Here is a 21,335-nt window from a genome sequence, read left to right as displayed (position 1 = left end):
ACTGAAATAATAATAATGTTTCAAATAACATTTAATAATACTGTCTCATCCTCCTCCTCCTCACCGCTACTAATATCTCCTCATTGCAAATCTCTATTATTTCCCCTTCACTGAAAGTCAGTCAGTCTAAAGGCATCCATTTCACGGACAATTATTACATATTATAGTGATGCAGAGCACATTTAATGACAAGAAATAAAAAGGATTGACTGTCACTGCAGACTTGTCACATTTGATAGTCTAGAGAATTTTATTTCCCTGTTGTGTGGTGAAGACAGTGTAAAGTCTGCAGTGTGAGCCACCACATTCATTATAGACTCAACTGTTCATCCATTAGCTTCCTTAGTATCTTGAGGGCATATCAAAATATAGAAGAGGTTTTTCCACGAAAAAAAAAAAAAAAAAAAAAACAGAAGAAAAACCCACAAGTATTTATTTCTACTTTTGTTTTCAACAGATCCTCAAATTGTAATGCATAACCAGGAAATTCTCTGGCAGGAAAAAGGAAATATAATGTTGACTGTTCATACCTGCTTATCTCAACCCCTTTCACAGGCCATCTAATTGAAATTCCCTTCAACTGGATTCGACATTGACGCCCTTCTGCTCATGGCTTCCTGTAGCCCAAGGAGGCTGAGTAGGAGGTGGAATAGAAGAGTTTTTGTCTCATTAGCAAGTAGTTGCCTCTGCTTTGTCCAGAGAAGCTGCTCCTGTGAAGATCATCTCTAATTAGATAGATAGATAGATAGATAGATAGATAGATAGATAGATAGATAGAGTCTGGCTCTGTCACCCAGGCTGGGGTGCAGTGGCATGATCTTGGCTCACTGCAGCGTTAACCTCCAGGGCTCAAGTGATCCTCCCACTTCAGCCTCCCGAGTAGCTGGGATCACACAGGCGTACTACCACACCCAGTTAAGTCTTTGTATTTTTTTGTAGGGATACAGTTTTGCCATGTTGCTCAGGCTGATCTTGAACTTCCGGCCTCAAGCAATCTGCCCGTCTCAGCCACCCAAGGTGCTGGGATTACAGGCATGGCCACCACATATACTTTAATCACTATAGTTAGAAGTGCTGCCTCGATTATCCCAGCTTCTGGAAACAGAGGAGAGGAAGCTGTAGTTGGAGGTTCTGACCAATGGCCAGGGAGGTGTATCTTCAGCTACAGAAATGAGAGTTCTTGGGCTGCTTTTTGAGGAGCAGTGTGGTACAGTGGAAAGATTACAGGCTTCAGAGCCAGTCGGATCTAGCCTTATATTATAGCTTTCTCAGTTTCTGTCTCTGCAATTGTTACTGGAAATTCCTGAGTCTCAGTTTCCTCACCTATAAAATGGACTCAATAACTTCTACCTTGAAGTGTTATTGTGAAGGATAAATAATAAAAATAATGAATAAATATTGAGTTTATGTTTTGGGCCAGGCTCTGTGCTATGTCTTTTTTTTCCTTTTTTTTTTGAAACAGGGTCTCGCTCTGTTGCCCAATCTGGAGTGCAGTGGTGCGATCTTAGCTCACTGCAACCTCCACCACTGCCCTCGCCCACCCACTTCCTGGGTTCAAGGGATCCTCCTACCTCAGCCTCCTGAGTAGCTGGGACCACAGGATGTGCCACCACACCAGGCTTATTATTTTCGTACTTTTAGTAGAGACGGGGGTCTCATCATGTTGCCCAGGCTGGTCTTGAACTTCTGAGCTCAAGCTATTCACCTACCTCAGCCTCCCAAAGTGTTGGGATTACAGGCGTGAGCTACCACGCCCGGCCTGTGGTATGTCTTTTATAAACATTATCTATTTTATCTTCCTGACAAGCACCAGGTTGTTTTTTCTTATTCCATATTGCCGTGAAGACACAGCTTTAGAGGGTCAGTCAGAAGTGCCGCCCTGATTGCCTGAGCTTCTAGTTCAGAAACTGAATAATTTACCTCATGTCAAACAGCTAGTAAGAGGCAGAGCCTGGGGAAACCCAAGCCAGTAGGTCTCAATGTTGTGGGCTTAATATTGATACTAGTTTTTCTTAAGCTAAAGTAATGTACTAATCCTTTTAAGGAAAAAAATTCTTGGGCCCTTATTATGGATGTAAACTATTCTGTTAAATATTGATATTTGCATAAGCTGAAAATGTAAGTTTAAGATGAAAAATGTAAGTATATGTCTGATAGTATGTGAGAGAGATGTTGATTTCCTGTTCGTTGCAGCCCAAATATGCTGCCGACTACTAAAGGCAAAAGAACTTTTGAGATCGGCATGACTCTTGTACTCCGGGCCCTGCCATACTCCAATTTTCCTGCCACTTTTCTCCATGGGAACTACCGCAAGGTCTTTTGTCTTGCAGCCTCTGATGTCATTGGGCCTTCGTTTGGCTGAAAAGCAGGATTTCCATATGAAATTCACTTTTGTTGATTTCACATTAGCCTTAGATACAGTGCCACTGGGTGCCAACACATTCATAAAAACAAACGCTGAGGCAGGCACTTTACCAATGTTCTCAAATTTAAGTAATAGGCCTTTTTAAAGGAGAAAGAATTTCTTGGTCCTATTGTTATAAGGTTGTTATCCATTGATTGAAATTATGCTTTTATTACTTTTTAAAAGCCTATTCGTTTAATAGAGACATCAACTTTATTTTTTCATCTTTATTTTTTATTTTTATTTTTAGATGGAGTCTCACTCCCTCACCCAGGCTGGAGGGCAGTAGCACAATCTTGGCTCACTGCAGCCTCCACCTCCCGGGTTCAAGTTATTATTCTGCCTCAGCCTACCGAGTAGCTGGAATTACAGGCACTCGCCACCACACCTGGCTGATTTTTGTATTTTTAGTAGAGACGGGGTTTTGCCATGTTGGCCAGTCTGGTCTCAAACTCCTGACCTCAGGTGATCCTCTGGCCTCAGCTTCCCAGCGTGCTGGGATTACAGGAGTGAGCCACCGCGCCTGGCCAGTGACACCAACTTTAAATATTTTGCTAGGAATCCTCATGCTACCAAGAGTACAATTAAGACTCCCAGTTGTCTGAGGGCCTCAGGGAAGCACTGATCTTCACAATGTCGGTCTTCATAATGCTGCCTTGACAACAGAAAAGTGGACAGAAAGGGTTTGGTTGCAGCAAGTGTGTGTCAAGTGCAAAATAATTAAATATGTATTTCATTATATTTTTAACTATATTTTTTGAATAGGCAATATATTCACATGGTCCAAAATATTATTTTATTTTTTTAGAGACTGGGCCTTGCCTGGTCACCCAGGCTGGAGGGGTGCAATCATGGTTCACTGTTGCTTCGATTTCCTGGGCTTATGTGATCTTCCCTCCTCAGCCTCCTGAGTCCAAAATTTTAAAAGTATAAAAAAAAAAGTTTTGAGGTTTAAATCAATAAGTTTATACACTGTGCAGGAATTGGTTAATATCTGTACTATTTTTCATCTCTTTGCCAGTCAAGAAGGTGGATAATAATAGAAAGGTATGTAGAATATATAGAGGACCATATTTATGTGTTTCTTGTCACAGTTGATTTCAAATGCCTACGAGGCAATTTTTTAGAAACACGAATAAATAAATTGCAATATTGTATACACCTATGTATACCTATGTGGATTCTCCCTTGTGACAGAAGCTGAGTTTTGAAGATTTCCAGTATTGATGAGAAAACACATGATGTGCTGGAATGGATGGATCTTTAGCAAGTCATAGATATGTTGCCTGCTGCATCGCATAACATTTCAGGATACTGGATCTAGGAATTAGATTTGTGTTACTGGGAAGGCTTTGGAGAGAACAGATGTAAAATGCCAAGCCAAATGAGTGTGTGAGCTTTTCACATCTGTCCCTTTAATTTTCTGTATTTTTGCTTCATTATTTGCATCGTTGGAATGCTGTATCTGTCATATGCCAACAGATGGCAATATTATAAGATCATTTTTTTAAGATGGTTAAAATGAACGACATTCTCTGCTGTTCCTGGATTAGTCAGATGGAAGAAACAAGATCTTTATTGGTTGTCTCTTTGGTATTACAAAATTGTATTTTTATAAATTTTTCGTAAGATATTAGCAACATTTTTTTCATGTCACTGCTGCCTCTTTTTGACTAGTTTTTTTTCTTTTGCTTAACATTTAACTTCAGATTCAACCCATCTTTGCTATATTTTATGCAAATCTTTATATATCTGCTTTGAAATGTAAATGAAAGCAAACTATTGGTATAACTATATTTATCAAGTAGTACTAAATTAGTATTAGCTATATGAAATGTTTAATGTCATCAACATTTGAAAATGCTTACATGTTTGAAAATTCCTTTGCCTCTTTAGAGTACAAAATACAAGCAAATCACACTCATATTGCCCTTCTTCTTCTTTTCGTTATTAACCAATTTTTAGCCTGGCAGAAATGTTTTTATTTCGGAACCATGTGTTTGTTCGAAATTTGTAAACTCCTCCAGAAAGTGTTGTATTTTGGACTAAGCTTCTCTTCTTAGCAACTTAAGAATCCTGTCATCTGACCTATGATAGAACTTCTAAAGACATTTAAGGAGCTCTGAGTACTGGCTGTTGATACGAGCATTGAGCACAATCTTAAGATGGGAAAGAAATATTGTTGAAGGCATCCAGCCTGTATTGTTGCCCCAAGAAGGAGCACTGTTATCCCATAACTTCTCTTTATTTGTCATTTTCCTGGTTCCTTTCCCTGCACCCAGCTACCTCCGGGGCCCCGCGAACGTCTCATGCAATGCCTCTTTTTGGGGGATGTAATCCATGTCTATCTACAGATTTTCAGACACCAACCATATGTCAGAGAGTTCAAATATATCCCCAGGCCTGATCGCGTTTGGAAGGGCTTTCCTGCATTTCAGCCTGCTGGAGAGACTTGGTGCCTGATGTATTTACCCACTGGCACCTCAAATTCGATTTGCCCAAGAAAATTATTTCCCTGGATGAACATAATCCATTTCCCACAGTGTTCAGGCTAGAAAATTTTTCCACCGTGAGTTCCTTAATATTTGAGTCCCAAGAGAGACTGTGAAAGGAAAAGCCTGAGAAACTGGATATTTATCACCCCTTTGGAGATTCCCAATGCTTCCCAATGTAGCGAAAGCTCAGAGAAGACTTGCAGAATGAAGTGGCTTTAATTCAATTTAACCTAGCATCTCCCAAGCTTATTTGAACATGGGACCCTTTAAAAAATGTAATCCCATCCAGTGAAACCAGTGCCTGGTGGAAAATTTGAGGGACACAAGGTAGGAGTCATCTTTGATTTTCCCTTTCCTCTCCCCACTTTGAAAATTGGGATGTACTATACCTATGGTAAAGTGCACAAATATTAAACATATGGCTTGATTTCTGTATAGACACACCTGTGTAACTACCACCCAGATTAAAAAGAAATGGTGCATACTCTATGATTCTGCTTATATGAGATTTAAGACAGGCGAAATTAATCTACAGTGAAGAAGGTAGAATAATGGCTCTCTGGTGGTGGGCACAGGAGGGGGATGGGAATGCAAGATACAGACTGTGAAGTGGCCTGAGGAAACGAACGGGTTTCTGGAGCTATTCCATCTCCTCCCCACTTGCACTCACGGTCACCTGGATTTTCGAGGTTATGGTTTGAATGCCTTGACTGCCTTCTTGCTTTCTGTTCTCACTGAATGCTCTCTTTTTCCATCGGCCCTTGCTGTCCCTGGACTATGTGTCTCCCTCTTCCTGGGCTACCCTCCTGATTACTGATGCTTCTCATCAAGAGTAGATGTCACCTGCAGTGAAATCTCAGCTCAGAACCTCTTTTTTTTTTTTTTTTTTTTTTTGAGATGAAGTCTCGCTCTGTCACCCAGGCTGGAGTGAAGTGGCGGGATCTCGACTAACTGAAAGCTCCGTCTCCCGGGTTCACGCCATTCTCCTGCCTCAGCCTCCCAAGTAGCTGGGACTACAGGCGCCCAACACCAGGCCCGACTAATTTTTTGTATTTTTAGTAGAATCGGGGTTTCACTGTGTTAACCAGAATGGTCTTGATCTCCTGACCTCGTGATCCACCCGCCTCGGCCTCCCAAAGTGCTGGGATTACAGGCTTGAGCCACCGCGCCTGGCCCTCAGAACCTCTTTTTTTGCACCGCCCACATTCTGTGTTCACTTCATTTATTACACTTACTATGCTGTGCTGCCATGGTCTGTGATACATCTGTGTCCCCACTGGACTGTCAGTCCCTTGAGATCCCATTGGGCGGTCAATATCTTGATTGCTGTTCTAGCTCAAGTATATGGTGGCATCTTTTTTTTTTTTTTTAATGAATCCAAAACAAGCCAATGAATCTTTCTGCTTCCTGTCTCAGTCTCAGCTTTTCATCCACCCTCAAGTCCAAGTCCTTTCTAAACTCCAGGCCTTGTTATGTGTATTACTCTCCCTATTGTTACTCTTCAGTGGCTCCCCTGAGCTTTAAGAATGGAGGCCAGACCTCAAACTTCTTCATCTGTCACTCAACGACTATGCAGACTCACTCCACTCAACTTCACAAATTGTTTTTCCCACCACTCGCTATTGACCATTCTCTGTACAGGGACCCAAGCCCCTTCATATTTCCTAGTATGGCAGGTCCTCTTATGCTTCCAGGCCTGTGTTTAGGCTTTTCCTTCTGCTTTTCATGCCTCCACTTAAGTTCTTTGAGTCTCAGTTCAAACATTCATTCATCCAACAAACATATTGTACTTCCTACTGATTCCTAGGAACTATTACATGCCCTGAGATACAGAAGTGCACAAGACCAACAAGGTCCGTGTGCTTACATTTGAAGGCAAAGAAACTGGAAAATCGTATGAAGTAAGTGATTTTACATGTTAATGATGAGCTGTGTAGATCATTCTTTAAAGTAGTACAGTGACTGGCAGATGTTCTAACTAACAGCATCTTATTTGCTTTATTGAGCTTTGAAATTAAATTCTGGGACCTCTCATATGAGTATCTTTTGTATTTTACATGTTGATCCTTTCAGTAGTTTAAAAATTACCCCATAACCTTGCTCTTAATAAGATTTTTACATATTTTTAAGTAAGGGAAAGCATACATATATCAGCTTCAGGTATAAAAGGTGAGCTATACAGTCATGTGTTGTTAATGACAGAAATAAGTTCTGAGAAATGCATTTTTAGGTGATTTAATCATCGTGCACCTCATAGAGAGTACATATACAAATCTAGGTGGTCTAGACTACTACTCACCTAGGTTATATGACATAGTCTATTGCTCCTAGGCTACAAACCTGTTACTGTCCTGAATACTGCAGGCAACTATAACACAATGCTATTTGCGATCTAAACATATCTAAAATTAGAAAAGATGCAGTAAAAATATGATATGATAGTCTTATGGGACCACCATTGTATTTGTGGCCCATCACTGACTGAAATATCATTATGTGGTGCATAACTGTATTTAATACTGCTATACAGCTTTTTAGGATTTTTAATTGTTCACCTTGAAGTAGGAAATCAAAGGGGTAGTGTGATGTAGCAGAAAGAGCAGTAGGTCGTTTCAGTTCCTAACTCTTCTATTAGCTATGTCACCTTGGATAATTCACATAGCACGTTGTGTTCATCTATAAAAGATATACTTAAAGTTGAAAATCTAAATCTTTCTCCAGTGTTAAAATTGCTGCAGCAAGTAGAAATAGGTAGAACTCTATCTTCCTTAAAGGAAAACTCATTTGTGAAATTTGGGCTATCTTTATAAAATAAATTAAAGTGTAGATTTTTTTTTTACCTTGCTGTTCTTAATGTTATTGTACGAATGACCTCAATATTGTTGACTTCAGTGACAAATTCTCAGTCCTCATCTATATTTGGCCTATCAAGGGCATTTGATCGATTGATAATTTCCTCCTCCTTCTTCAATCCTTTATTGTACAGTCTTTTATTTCCCCTTCTTCACTGACTGCTCTTAGTTTTCTTTACATGCTCCTCTATATCTTACTGACTTCTAAACAATGGGGTGACCCAGGGCCAAGCCCCAATTTTGTTTTCCATCTACATTCATTCTAATTACCATGTATTACTTATCTATTGCTGCATAACAAATTGGCCCCTAAATTTGCAGCTTAAGACAATATACATTTATTATCTTACAGTTTCTGTGGGTCAGAAATCTGGGCATAACATTACTGAGTCCTCTAAGTTAGGGTTTCTCACAGGTTGCAATAAAGTGTCAGCAGAGACTAAGGTTTCATCAGAAGGCCTGACTGAGGAAGGATGTGCATCCAAGCTCACGTGATTGCTGGCAGGATTCAGTTCTTTTCGGCTGTTGGAATCAGGGCCTCAGTTCCTGGCTGGCTCCTGCCTGAAGGCCCCCCTCAGTTCCTTGCCATGCAAGCTTCTCCAGCATGGAAGCTTGCTTCATTATCCTTCAAGATCTACTTCTACCTATTCCTGCTTGCTGTAATCATAAAATCAATGACGTGTAATAGGCATCTCATAACATGTTCCACACTGAATTCCTGATTTGCAGTCCATCTCCCCATCCCGGGTACATTCTTCCTGCAGTTTTGCTGTGTTGGTAAGTGGCGACTACGTTTTTATAGTTTCACATGCCAGAAAACCTTACAGTAATCTATGATTGCTCTCTCTCACAACACATCAACTCATCAGCAAATCATATTGACTTCATTTTCAAAAGCCTTTATATCCAGAACTCAACCATTGCTTGCTGCCTCCCCCAATTACCACCCTGGTCCTGTCCACCAGCATCTCTTGAATAGATTATTGTAATAAGTCCCCAGGTTACTTCTGTGCTTCTCCATTGCCACTCTTCATTCTATTATCAACATAGTGGCCAGATTATTCTTGTTGAAAGGTAGATTAAGTCACGTCATTTTTCTCTTCTGAACTTCTCAGTGGTTCTTTGCTTTAGTCAGATTAAGAGCCAATCCTTGTAGGTGTCTACATGGGCTGGCCCTTTGTTTCCCTCTCTTGTCTCATCCCCTCACTCTCTGTTCCAGCCACACTGGCATTCTAGCTGCTCCTTGAATGCACCAGGCATGCATTTAAAAATGTGTACCTAGTATTTGTTTTAATCAGGTATGGCATGACTTATAGATACAGAAATGATTGTTATGAAGGAAAAAGTTTTTACTCATGGTTCCTAGAAGCAGGAGACAATTGTAAGCCATGCTGGGCCGCACAGGAAGCACCAGTGTCAGTCAGGAGGCAAAGGAGTGAGGGGAGGTATGGGGAAAAGCTTTTACTGTGATTTCCACGGGGAAAGGCAAGGGAGAGTAACCAGGCTTAGGATGGACCAGTCTGAATGATTTCAGCAGGCTCTGGAGTACAGAGGCTTCTCTGGTTGTCTGATACATGGCCCTGGGGTGATTAGGACATGGGAATATTGGCCCTCAGTGTAGGAGCTCAATAAAAGAGGTGGCTGGAGGTATTGGCTTTGGGTTGGTTGATTTGCAAGTGAAAGGCATTGCTCTCTCTAGGAACTAGCTCACCCTGGGAGGGGTGGTCTCTCCAGGATCCAGCAAGGCCCCAGATGCCAGACCATCAAAAATTCTAAAAATAAGAACATACAGCAAGCTGGGTGTGGTGGCTCATGCCTGTAATCCCAACATTTTGGGAGGCTGAGATGGGCGGATCACTTGAGTTCAGGAGTTCCAGACCAGCCTAGCCAACATGGTGAAACCCTGTCTCTATTAAAAACACAAAATAAGCCAGGTGTGCTGGCATGAACCTGTAATCCCAGCTACTTGGGAGGCTGAGGCAGAAGAATCGTTTGAACCCAGGAGGTGGAGATTGCAATGAGCCAAGATTGCGCCATTGCACTCCAGCCTGGGTGACAGAGCAAGACTGTGTCTCAAACAAACAAACAAACAAACAAACAAACAAACAAGAACCTATAGGTAATATGACATGCTCCCATATCACACAACTGCACTTCTCATTTCTGTGTGAGGGCTGTCACCTCCGCAGATATTTGCATGAATCGCTTTATCACCAATTCTCTGCTCAGGGTTGCTTATCCACCAGGTCTTCCCTGACCACCATCCATTCAATCTGGCCCTCCCTCCCTCAGCCCCATCATCTTCCTCTTATTCTGGTTTTTCTCTTCTCTTTAGCACTTATCACTTTTGACATGTATTTACTTACTGTCTGTCTCCCTCAATTAGGATGTAAACTGTATTAGCATAGAGACTTTGTGGAATATCACACACACACACACACACACACACACACACACACCTTCCTCAGAAACTGAATAAATGAACAAATGAAATGCTTAGCTTAAGATATTAATTGTGTGGGCTTTTAAAATAAATCAAGCAGAAATAATGCTATACTGGACAGCATGACCTGGACATTAAATTGCTTTAATTCTCATGGCACCTCCATCAAGATAAAGCAGTTAATCCTTTTACCTACACACCACACACTAATAAATGTGTGTGTGTGTGTGTGTATATATACACACACATTTATGAGGTAAGTCCGCCTCCTGATTGAACAGCATTTGGGAAAATGAGCCAATGGGGAGCATGCTCCACTCTGATAGTGAATAGCAGGTGGGAACCAATGGGGGAGAACCAAGTCTCCTTCAGGGTTCAAGATGTGGCTGGCCCTTGCTTTCTGTTTGGATAATGTCCAAGACACCTTCTGCAATCCATAGATTGGACCCTTGGCAGAAATTCAGCTCAATCCATCAAATCATGTTTGGAGGTAGACCAATGACATCATATTTGCCATCACACACATTTGTCCTCAGAGGATGACTGTGTGACTGAGAGTACCCTGCCCCACAGCCAGGGATGGGAAAATAAAGGAGTTGAATAGTTCATGCCTATTTTTTTTGCTTACTGGACAAGAAATATCCTTCTTTTTCTTTAGAAAAAAGAGTTAGAGTTAGAGTTAAGAATGCTCAGTTTGGTTAGTACAAGAGCTGGGTGAGAGGTGATTAAACTAGTGCGTTTTAAATTACCCTGGCTCATCCAGATATCATAGTGTAATACAACGCATGCATCTTTAGGACATAAATATGTCCCTGAAAAGTTGTGTGTGAAAATCAAATTCCAAATGCATTAAGAAATAAATATGAGGGGTTATCAAAAAGTTTATGGAAAATGAGTATTATGAAAAAGTAATGCATGGATTTCAAAATTTTTTCACACCAAAATAAGCCCATACTAACTTAAAATAACATGTCTGAATAGGATCTAGTTTGAGGCATTAAGAAAGATATGATATCAGTTTGAAAAGAGCCCTATCAGAGAAACATGAATTTTGCTAAAGTCAAAGCAAAAACAAACATCAAATTTATGATAAAACTTGGGTGGAAGAATGATGAAATATTTGATGCTTTACAAAAGTTTATATTGACTTTTTGGAGGGCCAAAGAAAAATAACATCTGCTTATTATGAGAGTGTTTAGGGAAATCCAAAGCTTTAGCAGAAAGAAAGCCTGGAAGCTTCACCTGAGAGTCCTTACCCACGACAATGCTCTTGCTCATTCTTCTCATCAGACAAAGGCTACGAGAGTTTCATTGGGAAGTCATTAGATCCACATTTGAGTCCTGATTTGGCTCCTTCTGGCTTCTCTTTGTTTCCTAATCTTAAAAAATCTTTAAAAGACATCCATTTTCATTCAATAAAGTTTATAGTTTTTATTCTTATCTTTTAATTCCATTTTTCCACGAACTTTTAAAGTTTTCTCAAGGAAGGAACACCTCATATTTTAATAGTGGTTTACATCCTGAAAATATTCCATGCATTTTTACCTGTATGATTTCGCACATTTATTCAACATACTCTGAACACCGGCTGCATGACTGGCTCTAGGCTAGACACCAAGGACAAATGATGTAGGGAGGAAGATGATAATATGCTACCACTGCCAACTAGAAGTCTGATGGCCTAGGAATGCAGAAGCTGAAGGAGAAGGTCATGTGAGTAGACTGGAGAGAAGGCTGGGGCAGAACCTGGAAGGCCAGGGTGGAGTTTGAATCCAAGCTTATAGGAGCAATAAAAATGTCATTGAAATGTAAGACAGTGACATGATCCAATTTGTGACTCTTATTTCTTTTTCCAGACAGTCTTTAAAATGTCCTCCACACACGCAGAGGCTCACATCTGTAAACCCAGCATTTTGGGAGGCTGAGGCGGGCAGATTGCCTGAGTTGAGGAGATCAAGACCAGCCTCAGTAACATGGTAAAACCCTGTCTCTACAAAAAATACAAAAATATTAGCCGGGCATGGTGGCACACTACTGTAGTCCCAACTACTTTGGGGCCTGAGGTGGGAGGATCACTTGAGCTAGGAGTTTGAGGCTAAAGTGGGCAGAGATGGTGCCACTGCACTACAGACTGGGTGACGGAGTGAGACCTTGTCTCAAAAAAAAAAAAAAAAAAAAACAAAACACATACACACCAAAAAATAAAACATCTTCCACCACACAATATGTTTATCTTTATTGTTTGAACTTTGATGTCTTCTTTTCTTTTTATATTTACTTAGCTAGTCATGGCCACCATGATAAAAAACAGTTGCTAAATTTAAGAATCTCTTTCTACTCTCAGCATAATAGCAGAAAACTCCATGAGTACAAGGTAAATCTGAGCTTGAATTGTAACTCTACTACCAATTATTTGTGAACATTTGAAAAAACCATGCACCTTCCCTATCTATTTTCTTATCAGTAAAATAAAGGAGTTGCTTCAGCACATTAACAGAATACCTTTTAGCTGGAAAGTTTTGCAGCCTTTCTCCAGGGGGCATTGGGAGCTCCCAGTCATTTCTTTCTTTCATTGATACATAATATTTATACATATTTATGAGGTACATGTGATATTTTGTTATATGCATAGAATGTGTAATGGTCAAGTCAGAGGTTTTAGGATATCTATCACCTGGAGATATGTCATGTATCATTTCTGTGTGTTGTGAACATTTCAAGTCCTCTCTTTTAACTATTTCAAAATATACAATATACTGCCATTATCTATAGTCGCTCTACTATCAAATGTTAGCACTTATTATTTTTTATGATTATAACTTATTCCTTTTATTTAACCATATATTTGTATCTATTAATCAGCCTGCCTTCACTGCCCCCACTCCCCACCCTTCGCAGCCTTTAGTACAGGGGGGCCCAACCCCCGGGCCATGGACTGGTACTGGTTGGTGTTCTGTTAGGAACTGGGCTGCACAGCAGGAGGTGAGCAGTGGGTGAATGAGCACTACTGCCTGAGCTCCGCTTCCTATCAGATCGGCAGTGGCATTAGATTCTCACAGGAGCGAAAACCCTATTGTGAACTGCGCATGTGGGGGATCTGGGTTGCACATTCCTTATAAGAATCTAATGCTTGATGATCTGTCACTGCCTCTCATCATCCCCAGATTTCCCCTGAGCAGAAAAACAAGCTCAGGGCTCCCACCAATTCTACATTATCGTGAGTTGTATAACTATTTCATTATGTATTACAATGTAGTAATAATAGAAATAAAGTGCACAATAAATTTAATGCGCTTGAATCATCCCCAAACTATCCCTGCCCCCACCGGTCTGTGGAAAAACTGTCTTCCGTGAAACTGGTCCCTAGTGCCAAAAGGGCTGGGGACTGCTGCTCTAGTATATATCATTATACTCTCTATATTCATGAGATCAGCTTTTTTAGTTCCCACATATGAGTAAGAAAACATGAAATTTGTCTTTGGGTGCATGGCTTATTTCATGTAACATAATGACCCCCAGTTTCATCCATGTTGCTGTAAATGACATGATTTTATTCTATTTTATGGCCAAATAATATTACATTGTATATATATACTGGCCCCCTTGCCTTCCCTTCCCTTCCCTTCCCTTCTCTTCCCTTCCCTTCCCTTCCTTTGTTTTTGTAGAGACAGGGTCTTGCTATGTTGCCCAGGCTGGTCTGGAACTCCTGAGCTCAAGTGATCTTCCTGTCTTGGCCTTCCAAAACTCTGGGATTACGAGCATGAGCCATCATTTCCAGCCTGTACTACATGTTCTTTATCCATTCATCTGTTGGTGGTCATTGAGGTTGACTCCATATCTTTGCTAGTGTGAATAGTTCCCAGCAAGTTATTAACACATATATAGGCATCTGCTTAAGATGGCACCTGTTTTTGTCTTATAATCTCTATTATTGAGTCAATCTATTCTCACCTAGATTTATCTACTGACACATATATCTGGACACTCTTGACCTTCCCCCATAACTCCCAACTTCAAAATATTCCCACGTTCATCTATGTGATTAAAAGCAGAAAAGACTGAGAAGATTAAAAGGAGCAGTTCCATTTTGTTACATGATTAAGTTTCATGATGTCAATAGAATTGGGCTATTGGCCAAGCCTTATAATTGATGGGCTTGTTGGCCAATTAGGAGGAACACATAAACTTGTATTATTAAATGGTGTCACATCTGGTTTAACCACTGTAAGAGCAGACTTGCCTTGGATCAACCTTTGAGTGTTTGACACTCACAGTCATTATAAGGGTCTGACTGGAGGGAAGCTTAAGCTTTGATTTTACATTGGGGAGCCCATGAGAAAGATTACCTACCACTTCCTCCTTGGCATGGGGTCCTTCAGACGGTTTAGGTTTTGACTTGTTGCCTGCTTTGCCTGCTTCTTTCTCCCCAAATAGATAATGTGGACCCATCCAGTTTGATCATAAGTCTATTTCCCTTTTTAAATATTTTGCAAAACCTTCTGGTGCATGATTAAAGCTGAAACTTGGCATTTGGGCACAACAGGGGACACATTTGCTGCTTTGAATTTTATCAAGCAGCACGCTTCCCCTCTGTCCTCCAAAGCAGCTTGGAGAATGTTCTCTAGAATATGTATTTATTGCAAAAATATAGAGCCATGGGCCAGATTTTAATTCTGTTAACTTTTCTATGCAATGGATGTTCAAAAGAGCAATTCTGATTAAGTGTATACATAAAAGTTAGAAATTTGGAGGCAAATGTTTTCTAAGCTATAATTATTTCTCTAGATGTCATTTCTCTGGGGCTTTACCTATTAATTTAGATGGGAGGCCTACTTTGTATTTTCCATTGCCCATGTGGTTTGTTTATAAACAGTTTGTTTATGGAAGCTATATGTGTTGTTTTTAAATAAGATTGTGATGTTATTATTGCCCATGGCGATCTCCAGCCTAATTTAATAATTCACATGGTACAGTTTCTCTAATTGAATTGTGTGAGTTGTAGATAATATGAATGGCTCAAAGGTACCTGTTGTCTCAGAGCTCTGCTCATTCCCTCTGAGCAGAAAGTTGAAGTTTACAAAGGGATCGGTTGGTAAACAAGAGTTTAAAGAAACACCCTGAGACCAACAGGGACTGTTAAAAGCTCAGATAATATAATAATGTCACCCATAACTCTGGGTGTACAAACTGCAGATTTATGCAAGTAATTAATAGTGTCTTACCAAGAGAGTCGGTAGGCTTTTCAAAAGGAATCTTTCTTTGTGTCTTTTGATATTTAAAGAGCTGTAATTAGAATGGCAGAGCTTTGAATCCTTTTTTTCCCCCATCCTCTTATACACATTAATTTATGGACCAATCCAGTATTACAGACAAGCTAATGAAAGAACCACACACTCCCTTTATAATTTTTTTTTTACAGTTTCACTTGTGTGGATGAATGTAAAGTAGTTAATGCTATAAATAAGTATAATGATGTATCTCTTCTCTCAATTGCCAGTTGTTGATGCTGTAGTCTCAGACAATAGAAAAAAAGAATTGAATTTAAATCTCTACCCATCTTGCTTTCTTCCTCTCTCGTGCACCAGTTAGGAAATTCAAATGTTTCTGCCATTATAAGGTGTTAAAAAAAAGACTTAAGCTGAATTTCTGCCCCTTCTCTTTATTTTTAGAGTCAGAGAAAACAATTACATAACTTCTGCTATTAGTTTAGGCTAAGGTTTAGCATCTTAGCTCCTCAGCAGGGTTCTCTTTCATGCTGGTAAGGGTTGGGAAGAGCACATGGACCCCTTGTTTTCTCCATGCCCTACAAGTGGGACTACACTAACAGCAAACCTTCAAATGTCCACAAAATTAGTTTGGCTTTTGGCTCCTTATGGGAGTACTTTGACCAGAACATATGGATGCATTCCCTAATATTTTTGAATGTTTCTTTTAATGTTTTGAAATGGTTTCTGCTTTTTTGGCAAACAGGCTATTTTTTTTTTTTTTTGTATTTGACCTAACTAAAGGTATAAAACTTATTAGAATACTTAAATAGCCTGCTGAGTACAAGGCTAAGGTCAGGGCTCATGGCCTTCCAATAACTAGGGACCAAAATATGAACCACAGTTATATTACACTTAACAGAAGCACCAGAGCCAAGACACTTCAAGTTCTTTCTTCATGCATATGATTTTTTTTTTTTTTTTTTTTTTTGAGACGGAGTCTTGCTCTGTCACCCAGCCTGGAGTGAAATGGTGCGATCTTGGCTCACTGCAAGCTCTGCCTCCCAGGTTCACGCCATTCTCCTGCCTCAGCCTCCTGAGTAGCTGGGACTACAGGTGCCTGCCAGCACGCCCAGATAATTTTTTTGTATTTTTAGTAGAGACAGGGTTTCACCATGTTAGCCAGGATGGTCTCGATCTCCTGACTTCGTGGTCCACCCGCCTTGGCCTCCCAAAGTGCTGGGCATGCATATGATTTTTAATAAATGAAAGAATATGTTTTTCTTTTTCAAACAAAATGCACATGGTGCAGCACTCAGTTCTTGGGACTTAATGACACATTCCATAATACCAACATCATGAATGCCAAGTTTCTTTATCTATTTACTTTATGTATTTCTTCCATAAGCTTAGACTTTGAACAGACTGAGCATCATCTAATCCAAATTTTGTTATTTCATGGATACAATTGAGATGCAGAAAACAGAAGTGGTGCACGAGGACCCAGCAGATAGTTAGTAGCAAAGACAGCATTTAGGTCTCCATTATCTATGAACAGCACATTCTTCTGTGGTCTAATCATTTGTTTTAATGACATCTGTCAGTTCAGCTGGGTCAGAGTAGAAACAGTCATTTTCCTGATTTCTCAGTTTGTTGACTCTTTTAAACCGCAATTTTCTTGAGAGTAAAGGCCTTGCATGTTTAATTTGCTCTTTATGGTACCTGGGAGAACTTTATGAAAATAATTAGAGTGTATGATGGACACCACACACCAGCAGCAACACAGCATAATTTTTAAAAACCAGCTTTGGGTACCATAATCTTGACACTGCAAGTGTTTTGGGAAACCACCTGATTCTGTTTAACAGTTCCAGGAGGGAACCACTAAATTTGAACCATTTTAATAGCAATGAGACTTCTTGAGAAAAATAATGCCCACACAGTAGATACAATTTAATACATGTTTAATTTAAGCATAATTTTGTGGACAACAATTACAAATAACATATAGCACTAAGGGCATTAGTTCCATGTTGATTTTATCAAGACCATGTGTTTTGTTGTCTTTTGGGGCATTCTTTCCTGATCCATCAAGCTATTTCAAATTTTTTGAGTTTGGAAAGTTTCCTCCTTATATCAAAACTTGTCTACCAATTGCAAATAATTTTTAGATACTTTGTCTATATTTGCTTAAGAGGTTCAAACTAAGTATTGGGTGATTATTAACTATATTTCCATAGTAATAGTTACTGCTATTTCTTTTCTGCTACTTCACAGATCAATACCAGGAGGAAGGAGAAGACCTGTGATCTGTTTCTTTCCCTTTATGAGGAGATGGCATACATGCCCAAGAAGGAGACAAGACAGGAGGCCAGGCACAGTATCCTTGTGAACATGTCAGTAACCAGCATAATTAATGATAATTTATAGAAGAGAAGTCCTTATCTGTGGGATGTTTTAGTAAGATGTCTCTGGTTTAAAATGCCTACAGCAAACAAACTCAGAATCTGTGGATTTATGAGACACAGCTCCTAGAAGATGCCTCAGATGTAACTTTCTGGAAATAACTCAGAGATGTTTCCTAACCTAAAATGCTCCCTGCTATGAGAGAAAACTGTACTTCACCTGGAGAGCAGGTGAAGTATCTATTGTCTGGGCCAGAGGTACAACTGAGACAAAAAATAAGCATCTGGAGAGCTGTACTTGAAACATCAAATGTCTCTTTGCTGTGTCTGTGCATCTTAGTCATTTATATTCTCAAGCTTAAATTAGTAGCTTAATACTAGGTAAGATCCTTGATTCGTGTGAATGTCTTGATAACCTGATCCTTTGCATTAGCTCAGCTATGGTGCGAGAGAGTGAGGACATTTGCTCTCTTCCAGTGTTCTTTTTTGGTGAAACCCACTGAAGTAGTAATACTAGTCTGTTCCCTGGGGGTCATTACTTTCTATGTCTTGTAGTGAAGAAGATTGGTCTATGTGTGTACTTTCTTTTGTTTAGTGGCAGAAGAGGCCAACATATAGATTGGACATTACCTGAAAAGTTCTCTTTAGCTGTGAAGAAAGCATCAGCTCTTTTGGATTCCTACTTTTGAAATCTCCAGAAATTCTCTTACCCTTCCACCCAGATTTTCACTGTTTTATGATTTTATTACCAGCTGTGTTTGTGAGCTATGAGTAGATGACAAATAGTGGGAGCAGTGTTGAGTTTTCTTTGGCGTAGTTAGCATAGCCTGTTATTTATATCGTTCTTGAAAGAACAATGCTTTTTCTAATCATGAACTAAGCATTAGATTTAAAATCAGAGAAACGTCCCATTCTACTTCTCTAATTATCTTTCTGAATTTAAATGTGTAATTTATTTTCTGGTCTTCACTCTTTGAAAATGGAGTTAAATATTTTCCTTTTGTGGTAAAAAATTTCAGCCTATTTGTGTTTGTGCCTTGTGGACATGCGTTTGTGTATGTGAGAGAGACAGACTGTAAAATCTTGTTGATCTTCGTTCCTTAATATCATGTGGTAGATGTAATAACCAAATACTTTGTAATTGGTTTTTAAATAATAGCACAGCATTCTTTATGAATATTTGAGCTCAAATATTCAATAGGATCTCAGTAACATAAGAGTAATTCCATTAGACTGATTGGCAGACAGATTTCTGGAATACAGTCTGCAAATCCATATTAACTTTATTGATCTTTCTGGCTGTATTTTAATCAAATTATAGCTTTAGAGCAAGTCACCCTTTATTTTCATATCTTTTTGTTTAATGGAAAGGTAACTTTTTAAAGCTGGAAAAGGCTTGTAGCTGATATATAAAATTCTGGCCAAGGTCAGAAAAAATCAATTCATTGGCTTCTATAAAGATACAAAATTGAACCAAAGTAAGTTACAAAAATATATTCACCATTTTTACTTGTCTTTATCTTATGTCTCTTTTTTTCCTAATTTGTAGCTGAAAGAAGAATCTTTAGAATATTTAAATGTGCAAAAATTAAGGATTATAATTTTAAAAGCATCTAACTTTAAGAAAATAAAATTTACCCTAGAGTTATTTCATACTATATTAGCTGTTTAAAGTTTATATTTGAATTTACTTTAATTGTCATTTATTGAGTACTGCTAGGTACTGACCTTGGTATTAGAGAAATACCAGTAAGCAGAGCAGATAATCCCCCTCCTCATGAAGCTTTCATTCTAGGGGGCAAGAAAGAAAATGAATAAACTCAATATGCATATTACAAAATATATTTAAAACTGATAAATGATAAAGGGAAAAAAGAAAGCAAGAAAGAAGTGGTCTTGGTCAACTTGGCTGCTGTAATAAAATGCCAAAGACTGGGTCGCTTATAAACAACAGAAATTTATTTCTCACTGTTCGGGAGGCTGGGAAGTCCAAGATCGAGGTGTCAATAGATTGGGTCTGATGAGGGCCTGCCTCCTAGTTCCAAGATGGTGCTTTTTTTTTTTGTCCTCACATGACAGAAGAGGTCAGGGCTGTTCTCTGGGGCCTCCTTTATAAGGGCACAAACCTCATTCATGAGAGAGCTCTGCGCTCATCATCTAATTACCTCCTGAAGGCTCCACTTCCTAAAAATATTATGTTGATGATTAGGTTTCAACATATGAACTTTGGGTGGACACCAACATTCAGGCCATAGCTGGAGGCTAGTGAGTTCTGGGAGATGGGGGCTACTGGACTTTAAATAGATTGATCAGGACAGACTTAAGAATGTGATATTTGAGCAAAGGAGGTTCAGGGAGTTTTGCGCCTCTTTGAGGAAGAGCAGAAGGAACAGCTAGTGAAAAACCCCTGGAAACAGGATGATATCTTGAGTCTTTGAAACTCAGCCAGGAGGCAATTATAGAAAAGAGCAGAAAAAGGAGGAGAGTAGTAGGAGATGTGCATGTGTGTGTATGTACTCGGGTTCATATAAATCATGCAAGGCCTCATGGACCATTGTAAAGATATGGCTTACTCTGAGTGAACTGGGAAGCCACTGGAGGGGTTTAAGCAGTGGTATAATATAATCTGACTTCAGTAAATTTGAAGTATTTACTATTGGAGTAGGATAGGAATGTCACAAGTAGATACTTGGGACACAGATTAGCAAGACTAGGTAAGACTAAAAGGATAATTTTGCTTGCAGTATTAAGAATTGGTAGAAGCAGGGCCCGGCGTGGTGGCTCACGCCTGTAATCCCAGCACTTTGGGAGGCCAGGGTGGGCAGATCACTTGAGGTCAGGAGCTTGAGACCAGCCTGGCCAACATGGTGAAACCCTGCCTCTACTAAAAATACAAAAATTAGCTGGGCATGGTGGCAGACACCTGTAATCCCAGCTGCTCAGGAGGCTGAGACAGGAGAATTGCTTGAACCTGGGGCAGAGGTTGTAGTGAGCTGAGATCGTGCCACTGCACTCCAGCCTGGGTGACAGAGTGAGACTCTGTCTCAAAACAAACAAAAAAAGAGTTGGTAGAAGCAGAGACACCCTTCTGGCAGATGTTAAAATAATCCAGGCAGAATTGATAGTGGATTGGATGAGGGTGAGAGTGATGTACGTGGTGAGGTGTGGCTGAATTCTGTATTTATTGCAAAGGTGAGTCAATAGATTTTGCTGACAGCCTGGATCTGGGGTATTAGAGAAAGAGAGAAGTTAGAGACAATTCCAAGGTCTTTACGTCATGTCTGGAAGGATAGACTTGCCAATAACTTAGATGGGGATGATTCAAGACAAAGAAGGTTTAAGTCTCAGTTGTGTGTATGTTAAATTTGAGTTGCCTACTGGACATTCAAATGGAGATGTCAAATTGATAGTTGAAATCTTGACTCTGAAGTTGAGAGTAGAGTTCTGGGTTGGAGATATTCTATAAATTTAGAATCCCTAATGAATAAATGGTATTTAAAGACATCAGCTTGGAAAGGATCACTGGGGAAAC

The 21,335-nt window shown here is 39.6% G+C and overlaps 1 protein-coding gene across 2 annotated transcripts in view; it reads left to right on the top strand.

Moving 5' to 3' along the window:
- YTHDF3 (YTH N6-methyladenosine RNA binding protein F3) overlaps positions 1 to 21,335 on the top strand; it is a 136,238-nt gene that overhangs the window by 98,052 nt on the left and 16,851 nt on the right. For both annotated transcript variants that reach the window (XM_058443785.1, XM_058443787.1), the window contains exon 5: positions 17,676 to 17,794. In XM_058443785.1, the coding sequence (XP_058299768.1) occupies positions 17,676 to 17,794 (119 nt within the window). The remainder of the gene's footprint in view (positions 1 to 17,675; positions 17,795 to 21,335) is intronic.

The sequence above is a fragment of the Hylobates moloch genome, unplaced genomic scaffold (genome assembly GCF_009828535.3).
Source record: "Hylobates moloch isolate HMO894 unplaced genomic scaffold, HMol_V3 SCAFFOLD_9, whole genome shotgun sequence".
NCBI lineage: Eukaryota > Metazoa > Chordata > Mammalia > Primates > Hylobatidae > Hylobates > Hylobates moloch.
Note: the sequence above shows the minus strand (reverse complement) of the source record. Positions and strands in the feature narration are given on the sequence as shown.